The 10,690-nt window shown below is 60.4% G+C and overlaps 1 protein-coding gene across 1 annotated transcript; it reads left to right on the plus strand.

Annotated features, from left to right (window-relative positions):
* Positions 1–6,401: 6,401 nt before the first annotated feature.
* Positions 6,402–8,860, plus strand: ZNF703 (zinc finger protein 703). Its single transcript, XM_087763008.1, has 2 exons — positions 6,402–6,614; positions 7,038–8,860. Exons 1-2 carry the CDS (start codon positions 6,402–6,404, stop codon positions 8,415–8,417), a joined length of 1,593 nt encoding a protein of 530 aa, XP_087619134.1. The 3' UTR covers positions 8,418–8,860.
* Positions 8,861–10,690: the final 1,830 nt, after the last annotated feature.

The following is a 10,690-nucleotide window of genomic DNA, read 5'->3' on the forward strand; positions in this document are numbered from 1 at the left end:
AAAAATAAATGTTTCTGAAAAGGCATTCAAAAATTTTAAAAGAAAAAAAAAAAATCCCTCTGAGAACCCCTTTTGTCATTTGCAACCAATAAAAATGCCTATTGTTATGAAGGGCTCATAAATAATCTGATTTTGGCATGCTTTCATACCATACAGAAAATGAATAAATTAAACTTGATTTACAGCCTTTTTCATTTGTATTAGAGCTGCTCCAAACATTTTATGTAACGTACGTGCCAGATGAGCTACACCAAATGGTTTGAGGCTCTGGACCTGATATTATAGAAATTAAGTTGTTTTAATTTGCATAGTTTAATTAACTAATACTGGCAAGGAAAAAAAGAAAAACAGAGGTAAAAGTGATTTTTTTTTCTCTGGGTGTCTGAGGACTAAATGAACCCACCAAGGCAGATCCCCCAAAAGCGCTTGAGCCGGTGCCAGCGCAGGGAAACGCCCGCGTCCCTGCAGCGCTTTTGGGGGGGCCGGCGCCGCTGGCAGCACCTGGCCGGCCCAGGGCCCCTTCCCACTGCTCCCATGGCGAGGGACATCGGGGGTCACTGTCACCTCCCCATTTCACAGATGGGGAAACTGAGGCACATAAGCTCGGCAGCATTCCCGTGATGTTAAGTAAGACTGGCTCATCGGGGAAAATACCCCAAACCGTCCTTACTAAACAACCCATCCTTGTAAAGGCCACCGCTCTGATTGTGGCGGCAGAAAAGTTAGAAATAAACAGGCCAAAAAAATAAAAATAAAAAGCCTTAAGTAAAGCCGCGGTGACCCAACATCAGCCCTGCCGCCTGTTTCGATTCGCTGCCCAGCCCTGCGAGGAGAGCAGAGCTTTCCTCCCCTCCGAAGCACTTTGGTAAGTGTGGGATGTTCTCCTCCCCCTCCTGCAATTTATCCCGGAGAATTTCACACCAGGAAACAGCTTCATTACATCAACAACAGGAAGACCCCACTGATTTGTCACACAGAAAAACAGCTGTTAGTCACACATCAAGGGAATAGGGGAGGAAAAAAACCCTCACCTTTTTTTGCTTTAATGTTCACGCCGTTCTTTAATGTTAATCGCTCTGCAGAGGAAAGCGAGCTACCCGGCTATTCAATAAGTAACCATCACCCAGTGAGTATCAGTTAATATCTAAGTGTCTTCCTGCTTTTCCTGCTACATGATTGCTTTGGAAAGAAAGATTAATTCCAACTTTAAAAAAGAAAACACTATTCTTATCATTGCCAGAAGTCTATATGGGTTTAAAAAAGAAAAAGCACTTGCTTGTCGTTTTACATCTTGCAATTTTGTCAGTTGTTTTAAAACATGTCTCCTGTAATAAATAAGATCATTTTTATGCACTTGTTCTGCAGCTAAAAGCGAGGCCTCAGCTCGCGCGGTGCTAGGGAGAGGTGGGACTCAGAGACGGGAGCGGGGCAGGGAAACTGCTGACTCGGATGCTTTTGCTCCCACGGAGACAGCTGGAGGGGCCGCGACTGCCATTGCCTCATTTACAGGGTGGCTAATAGAAGGTGATTTACCTATAAAATAGCAGGTATACAACAAGCACCGACACGCAAATAAAAGCTCAGCTTTTAAGATGCCTCTCGGATCCCCATCCTGCCGTGATGGCCGGAGCCGTCCCCTGACTCCCCCCCGCCAGCTCTCCTGGGCTGGGACCTCGGTGGGACCCGACCGGGGACCCGCCGGAGCAAAGGCTGCCCCTCTGCCCTGTCTCTCTTAGCAAACGTCCCCGTCCTGCCCCGTTGAGGCGGGAGATGGTGCCCATCCGCTCGGCAGGGCCACCAAACCTGCTCCCCGCTGCTCCCCGCGCACCCCGGCAGCTCCCGGGCAGCCCCGCTTTTGCCAGATGAGGGGCGTTTTCCCAGTTTCCCTTAAACCACATCCAGCAGCGATGAAATGGGAAAGGCGTTTATTCCAGCAGAGAGAGATGCTGGAAGAGTTACAGCGATTTAAATTCATGTCTTATCCCACCACAATTTCCCGTGCAGGCTGCGGCGGTCGGATGCCTCTCTCCTCCATCCGCGGAGCCTGGACATCGCTCCCTGCCCGCTCCGCACCCCCGGCTCCACTCGGCCTCGGGATGCCCACGCCCGGAGCCGACATCAGTCCGTGCCACGGTGTGTAAAACACGACACGAAGAGCAACCTTCTGCATACCAGCAACACAAGAACACGTTGCAAAACTGGAGAGGATTTTTCTACTAAAGGGCAGGGCGAAAATAGAGAATAAAAGCACCAAGGGCCAGACAACGTGTTGTCCACAGGTGCGCTTCGGCACTGTTACTGGCTGCCAACACAGGCAAGTGAAGGAATACACTTGACTCCCTGGGAAAAACACTTTATTTTGATGCAGGTTAAAAATTTATGTATTTAATGCCGTGGTTTGTGTAACGACTGCCTCAGAAAGCAATTTCCTAGAAGTCACGACTGCTGCCCTGGCCGTCACGAAGGGCACGCGTCCTGCGCAGGCAGCTCTGCGGGCAGGGCTGGGACCGAGGGGGTTCCAGCAGTCCCTGCACATCACTCATTTCCTAGCCGGCTTTTAAAAACTCCTCTTTAAAAATACCTGGGGTATCGTGTGTGCCTACTGTCCTGCGCCACCCAGGACTGGTGGGACGAGGCTGGAAAGGGCCCGGGGAGCGAGGGGCACCCCCGCGGCATGTGTCACCCGAAAGCCCTGCCGGGAGTCACCCCAAGTTGCTGAACGATCTTAAATTAAAACACAATTCCCTCTTCCACGGCCGTGCTTCGCAGGTTGCAAAAACGTCAGAGTCCATCGGCGCTGTTACGGCTCCGCGCTGGGGATACGTCCTTGGAAAAATAAAACCTCTAATAGCAGCCCAGGTGGGGCAAGCCCTGATTAGGGAGCAAAATATCATTAGTCATTTCTGAAAGCACTCATGGAGGCTTTTTGTCTTCTTTGGCTTTACTTTTATTCAAAATATTTTGCTTTTCATTGGGTGCCTGTGTTATTTTTATTTGGCAAGTGGTCTCGTTTATTTTATTTGAATATCCTTTGTGGCGGGCAATTTCTAAGCAGAGGGTCAGACTTGTCGTGGAGCAGAACTGAACGTGACACAGGGAAGTTTTATTTTCTCTCCCTCTGGTCTCTGATCCCCTTAATGAAAATGGGACCCACATGGATTTTAGAATTAAGAATATAACCAGAGACGGTAAGGGCATCAATACTGAGCAGGATTCATCGTTACCCATGATGACCCTTGGATGAAGTTTTAATCCAGCAAATACAAGCTGAATCTAGAAATGTTCTCTGGATGTCCGCCGGAGCAGGATCAGGCCTTCAAAATGACCGGGCTCTGGGGAAAGCGATAACCGCAGCCCTGGAGGCATCGCTTCCTCGGGCCCTCCCTCCCTGTCAGCATCCCCCGGGGGAGTCGGCCTCGGGAGCGCTGCCGCATCGCCGCTGCTCTTACGCACTTGTCCCACCTTACTTTAGGTTATTTTGTTAAGGCCGTGTTGTTGTTGGCGTCCAACTCGAGTGACTTTGAGGAAAGATTTTTTTTTTCTCTTTCCTCCTTACTTGAATGGCTCCTTTGAAAGGCAGCGCTTCTCCGTTTACATCCCTGCTGTCCGGATTGAATCAATCTTGCGGTCAGCTTCGGGAGGGGGAAAAAAAAGAAGAAAAAAGCCTCACAAAGAGGGAAAATTGACAGGTCCGACCAGTGGCGTGATTGATAGCGGTTGGAGAAGCGGGTGCGACATCGGGCTGCGCCGGGGCGATGCCGGCGCTCGCTGGGGAAATCCAGCAAAGCCTTTTTTCCCAGAACCCGGAGCAGACGGGCTTGGTGAGGGGTGGCCGTATGAACTTAATAATAGCAACACTGTTGGAACATAAAGCATCTGTCAAGAGCTAATATGATTAATTAGAGGTGTCTGTCTCTCTCCCTCTTTCCCCTCTCCCTCTCTGGGTAGGCAGGAGGGACCTGAAACCCAAAACCAGGGAGGGCGGAGGTGGGTCCGTGCCCTGGCGCTGGCCGGAGCGGACACCCAGCCGAAGCCCCCGGAAAGCTGGTTCCTCCCCACCAGCCCCAGCTCCGCTGCAAGCAATCGCCGTGCAACCTGCTATTGGCAAATGATACGCCTTCAGCCAGAGGTACATGAAGGAAAACACGAACATGTCAAACATCCAGAGTCATAAACGCGCCGGTGGCACCCCACGCCGTCAGAGGGACAGGTTACCGGGCTCTCAATCGCCGATTTGTTCCAGATAAGCCTTAATTTTAGCAGTGCAGCGATGACATCACCCCCGTGCACTACACACTCATCCCTCCGCTTTTCAGCACCCGACCCGGCAGATGGGTTCAGCGTGTGCAGGGCAACATACGGCTGCCTTGCGTTGCACGTGGAGCATCCTTCCAGCTCCTTGCCTTCCTTTCCTAAAGACGCCACGTTGCTTTTCTCCAGGCCAAAGCTTTTCAGTATTCGCCTCACCCCAGCCTCCAAAACTTTCTCCCATGACCCCCCCATCCCCACCCCTTTGCACATCTCTCCCCAAGCCCCCGTTCTCCCACCGGCTCCCAGCCCAGGGGAGCAGCTCCCCGTCCCACCATGACCCCGCAGCCGCCGCGCGCTGGACGTCACACCAGGCTGGGCGAGAGCTCCGAGATTTAACCTCAGCTCCTCATGGAAAGAGCCTGGCTGACCTCCGTGGGACGCTGGATTTCAGTCCCACCGCTGCTGACTGCGGAGCCCCGGGGGTTTGTGATTGTAATTCAAAGACGTCTGGAAAGGTAACTAGAAATAGGAAGTTAATTGTCAGGAAGCTTAATTAGTTATACAGCGGGCTGCAGCGTCACTGGCAAAAATTTAAGACTCTGCAAGCCAAAGAAAATAGAAAAGCTCTTAAAGAATGGAGTATTGTAGGTACGTAAGGGAATTGCCACTTTTTGTGGGACCCGGGTTAAGACCGGCCCCATTCGCCGCGTTGCAGGTGCACTGGACGCACAGCCGATGGCTGCGTGTTTATTGATGGGGTGAAACGATCAGTGGCCGTTTGGTCCCTACCCCAAGAACAGAAAATGCTCTGTGGCAGCCAGCGCTGCTGCTGTTAAAATAGTTGAAATGCTGGTGACTGCAATACATGCAAAATAAAAAAGTACGTATGCGACCTGCGCTGGCCCTTCAGGTTTGGGCGACACTGCTGTCCCACCAGCAACCCCAGCGCTGCCCCAGTTTGCACACGGGTTGTCTCTGGGGCCGGCAGAGACATCGAGCTGCCCCTGCAGGGAGACGGGGGCCTCGCTCTGCCCCACGTGGGTGAGCACCCCCAGGCAGGGCGCCGGCAGCCCTCGCCTTGTGTGCACTGGGGCGGGATGGGGCGCAGGGCCTGCACGCCGGGTGCTGGGTGCAGAGGGCAGGCTGGGCGCAGGGGCTGGGGAAGGTTTGGGTGCAGGGCAGGCAGGCTGGGTGCAGGAGCCATTGCAGCAGGGGTGCTGAGCTGCGCTGTACAAAGCTGTGCCAGGCTGAGTTTACCTAAGCCATGCCCTGCCAGCTGAGGCATGCCATGCCAAGTTGTGCCAGCAGTGCCATGCCATGCTAGCTGAGCTCTGCCATGCCATGCCATGCCAAGCTATGCCAGCCATGCCAGGCCAGCTGAACTGTGCCATGCCATGCCAGCTGAGCTGTGCCATACTGTGCCAAGTCATGCCAGCCATGCCATGCTCTGCCAGCTGTGCCATGCCATGCCAGCCAAGCTGTGCCATGCCAAGCTGTGCCACACTATGTCATGCCAGCTCAGCTGTGTCATGCCATGCCATGTCATGCCAGCCATGCCACGCTCTGCCAGCTGTGCCATGCCAGCCAAGCCATGCCATGCCATGCCATGCCAGCCAAGCCATGCCATGCCATGCCATGCCATGCCATGCCAGCTGGGCCGTGCCATGCCAGCCGAGCCGTGCCATGCTGTGCCGAGTCACGCCAGCCATGCCATGCTGCGCCAGCCGTGCCGTGCCATGCCGGCCATGCCAGCCGAGCCGTGCCGCGCCGTGCCGAGTCACGCCAGCCATGCCACGCTCGGCCAGCCGACCCGCGCCGCGCTAACCGCGCCGTGCCGCGCCGTGCCGCGCCGTGCCGTGCCGTGGGCGGCTCTCCCCCACGCGGCGGCGCGGCGCGGGGCGGCGGCGGCGGCTCGCCCCCCCCACCGGCGGCTCTCCCCGCCCCGGGGGCCCGGCCGGGCGCGGATTGGTGCGCGGCGCCGGCCCCCTCGGAGCGCGGCCGCCATCGGGGCTATTTGACGTGTCGGTGGGGCCGGGGAAGGGTTTCGTCTCGCCGGGGCCGCCGCCGCCGCCGCTCCGCCGCCCGCCCGGCCCGGCCCGGCCCCGCGGAGCCCGGCGGCCCCCCCCCTTCCCCCGCCGCCGCCGCCCCAAATGAGCGGTGCCCCCGGCGGGCCCCGGCCGAGGACCCCGCCGAGCCGCGGAGCCGCGGGCGCCCCGTCGCCCCGGCCGCCCCCCGCCGACCCGCTGCGCCAGGCCAGCCGGCTGCCCATCCGCGTCCTGAAGATGCTCAGCGCCCACGGCGGCCACCTCCTGCACCCCGAATACCTCCAGCCGCTCTCCTCCACACCCGTCAGCCCCATCGAGGTCAGTGCCCGCCGCCCCCGCCCGCTCCCCCGGGGTCCCGCCCGGGGCTCCCCCCCGTGCCCGGCGCTCCCGGCTCCTCCCGGCCGGGCTCATCCCGGTCCGGCGCTCCCGGCTCCTCCCGGCCGGGCTCTGCCCTGCCCGGGGCTCCCGGCTCTTCCCTGCCCGGGGCTGCCCCCCGAGCCGCTCCTTCCCCCCCCTCCCGCTGCAGCCCGGCTCCCCCCACCCCACCCCGGTCCTTCTCCCCGGCCGGGCGCATCCCCCCCCGCCCCGTCCCCGCCATCCCCCGCGCCCTGGCTCGGCGCCGGGCCCGGCCCCGCTGGACCCGGGGTTTTGGGGGTGGGATGGGATGGGGGGGGGGGGGGGGAAGGCCGGGCCGGGGGCGCCGTCGGGGTCCCCCCCTGACCGGCTCCGCTCCGCCCGCAGCTGGACGCCAAGAAGAGCCCGCTGGCGCTGCTGGCCCAGACCTGCTCGCAGATCGGCAAGCCCGACCCGCCGCCCTCCTCCAAGCTGAACGCCGTCGCCTCCGCCGGGCTGCCCGCCGCCGAGAAGGAGCCCGCCGCCCGCCCCGCCGCCCTGAAGCCGGCGGGCAGCGGGGACGCCCCGCCTGAGGACAAGTCCAGCTTCAAGCCCTACTCGAAGGGCGGCGGGGAACCGCGCAAGGAGGGCGGCGCGGACAAGGCCGGCTTTCGGGTGCCCAGCGCCGCTTGCCCGCCGTTCCCCCCGCACGCCGCCGCCTCGCCCGGCGGCTCCCGCGGCGCCTCGCCGCAGCACGCCGACCCCAAGGGCGCCGAGGAGAAGAAGGAGCCCGAGGCGGGCAAGCCCAGCCCCGAGGGGACGGGCGGGGGGCTGGGGCGCGGGACGGCGGAGCCCGGGGCGCACAGCGAGCCCCCCTCGGGCCGCAAGTCGGAGCCCCCCGCCCTGCCGCCCGCCGGCCATGTGGCCCCCGTCTCGCCCTACAAGCCGGGCCACTCCGTCTTCCCCCTGCCGCCCTCCAGCATCGGCTACCACGGCTCCATCGTCGGCGCCTACGCCGGCTACCCGTCCCAGTTCGTGCCTGGGCTGGACCCCACCAAGCCGGGCCTGGTGGGCAGCCAGCTGCCGGGGGCGCTGGGGCTGCCGGGCAAGCCGCCCAGCTCCAGCCCGCTCACCGGGGCCTCGCCGCCCTCCTTCATGCAGGGATTATGCCGGGACCCGTATTGCCTCAGCTACCACAGCGCCTCGCACCTGGGCTCCAGCAACTGCTCCAGCTGCGTGCACGACCCCGGCAGCCTGAAGAGCGGATACCCCCTGGTGTACCCCACGCACCCCCTGCACTCGGTGCACACCACGCTCTCCTCCAGCGGCACCCCCAGCCTGCCCGGCCACCCCCTCTACACCTACGGCTTCATGCTGCAGAACGACCCCCTGCCCCACATATGCAACTGGGTGTCTGCCAGCGGACCCTGCGACAAGAGGTTTGCCACCTCGGAGGAGCTGCTCACCCACCTACGGACCCACACGGCCCTGCCGGGGGCGGAAAAACTCTTGGCGGGTTACCCTACCTCCGGGCTGGGCTCCGCAGCCTCCTGCCACCTCCACCTCCCGCCCGCTGCCCCCGGGAGCCCCAACACGTTACCTGCTTCCCTCTCCTTGAGGAGCCCACACACTTTGGGACTAAACAGGTACCACCCCTACGGCAAGAGCCATTTGCCCACAGCCGGCGCCCTGCCGGTGCCCTCCTTGCCGGCCGCCGGACCTTACTACTCTCCATACGCGCTCTACGGCCAAAGACTAACTTCAGCTTCTGCACTGGGATATCAGTAACTACGGCAGCCCCTTCCCCGGCTCCAGCCTCCTCCTCGCCCCAGCCCCCCCGCTCCCTCCTTGGACTGTGTATTTATTTACTGTATGTTAGCTTAAAGCTGGGAATATAAGTGCATTAATACACCAATGAATCAATGGTATGCAAAAAGTCTGTGTCCAAAAAAAAAAAAAAAAAAGAAAAAAAAGAAAAAAAATTCTTTACTTTGCAGGTGTGGGGCTTTTATTTTTCCCTTCTGTTTCTTTTGAAAAAAAATTTTTTTTCCTCCCCCTTCTTAATTTCCCCAGAGAAATTCTTGCATGACTCCTGACACACAAGGAAAAAAAAAAAAAAAGCGTGTTTTTTCCTCCTTCCCCCTCCGCGTTTATCGTTCTGGGATTCTGTTCCTCTTCATTTGTAAAGTTAACAGATGTAATTTTTTTTTTTAATTTTTTTTTTTTAAATTTTTTTTCCCCCCCCCCCGCAATGACTTGGGGAGCGGCTGCGGCGGCCGGGCGAAGGCCTGGCCAGGCTGACCCCCGTCCCACGCCGAGGGCTCTGCCTCCGCGATCGCCGCGTCCCCACCCGCGGCCGGGCCCCGCCGTGGGAAGCAGGACCGTGCCCCCCGCCCCGGGGGCCGAAGAGCGGCGGCTGCAGCGGGCAGGACCGGGGCGCCCCGGAGGGCGCTGGGCCGCGGCGCCCCTCGGCCGGAGCAGCGGGAGGGCGGCGAGCGTGGCGGGTGGATGAGCTCCGGCTTGGTAAGTCTTATTTTGTTAATAAATGACTCTTGGTTATATCCACCCTGTGGTGTCTTCTCTCGTCCCTCCCCGCGCTGCCCGGGGCCGGGGGGGCTCCGTGCGGGGCCGCGGGCTCCCAGCACCATCTAGCGGCGGCGGTGGCGGCGGCTGGTCTCGAACCCGCGGCCCCCGGGGCTGGCGGGACCCAGCCCGGCACCGAGCGCGGCCCTTGCCGCCTCCCCGGGCCCCGCCGCCCGCCCCGGGCCCGGTGGCGGCTGCGGGGCGGGGGGGGTCCCGTAGGAGAAGAGGGGCGTCCGGGGCCTCCTCGGTTCCTTTTCCTCGCGTGTCTGTGTTTCCTGGGGAGGAAGGCGCCGGGTTTTCTCGCGCGTGGCGGAGGAGGGAAGGTTCGAGAAGGCGTTGGAGCTGAAATCGATGCAAAAAGCCCCGGTCCCCCCCTCCCGAGAGGCTGCGGGGAGCGGATGGCAATCCCTCTCGTAGCTGCAGCCGCCGCAGGAATTAAGTTTTAGGGACGGGAATTGCAATAGAAACGGGGTCCCGCTCCCGCGCAGGGTGTGCGTGGGTGGCCGAGAGCTGGCGCGGAGGCTTGTCCCCCCCCTCCCCGTTTAATCTTTTTGCTGTCTGTGCGAGGAGAGTGCGGAGGGGTTGATAAATGGCTCCGAAATTGGTATGGCTCCCATCCCTCCTGGCAGGGATTGCGAGCTGCCCTGCTGCGTCTGCCTCCGCCGCGCGCCGAGCCTGCGGCAGGCAGGGAAGGGCAGGCAGGAGGGCGGCCGGGCAGGGTGCTGCTGCCTGCCCAGCTGCCCACCCCATGCCCCAGGGAAGGGGCCCTCCCCAAGCTTCTATTCCAGCAGCACCCCAACCTTTGCAGCAGGACCCTCGGCCGTGCCCCCGCTCCCCCTTGAAATCCCACATGCTCCCATTGCCCCACATCACTTTTTTTTTTTCCTGCTGTTGAGCGCTTTACTCCTGTTGCATTTTGGGTGAGTCATGCAATTAATCCCTGTTAATTGCCTTCTCTATATTGCCTTATGCCCTGTGTTTAAATTCCTTTGTGTCCTTTGAGCCGAAAAATAATGCGCTTAAAACAGGGACTTGTTTTGCCAACGGGATTTTTAGTTTTCTGCCTGTTCGTGCGAGCGTGGCCGTAGGCGTGCGGCCGGCAGGGAGGGCCCTGGCTGGGGTCTCCTGCTGGAAATGGGAGAGGCTGGTGGTGCTGGGGACTGGTCTCCCCTTGGCTGGCGGAGGGGTGGGCAGCACCGTCCCCAAGCTCCCCAAGGCTGGGGGGAGGCAGGTTTTGTGAGTCCATGGCTACCCCTTCCCCTGCTGCGGACGTGGCTCGTGTCCGGCTCTGCCCAGGGTCTGCCTGCACTGGCCCCGCTCCTTCGGGGCAGGATGTTTGCAGGATGAGGGCCTGGGGTTTGCAGGACTGGGTTTGGAGCAGAGGGGGCTTTGCTGTGGCCGTTTGCTCTGCCCGGTGGGCAGTGGCAGGGAAGGGGTGCCAGGCCTGGGCTGCTGCGACTGTGCCGGTGTCTCCCATC

The sequence above is a fragment of the Nipponia nippon genome, unplaced genomic scaffold (genome assembly GCF_047370975.1).
Source record: "Nipponia nippon isolate SJK-2023a ecotype South Korea unplaced genomic scaffold, ASM4737097v1 scaffold_27, whole genome shotgun sequence".
Lineage (NCBI taxonomy): Eukaryota > Metazoa > Chordata > Aves > Pelecaniformes > Threskiornithidae > Nipponia > Nipponia nippon.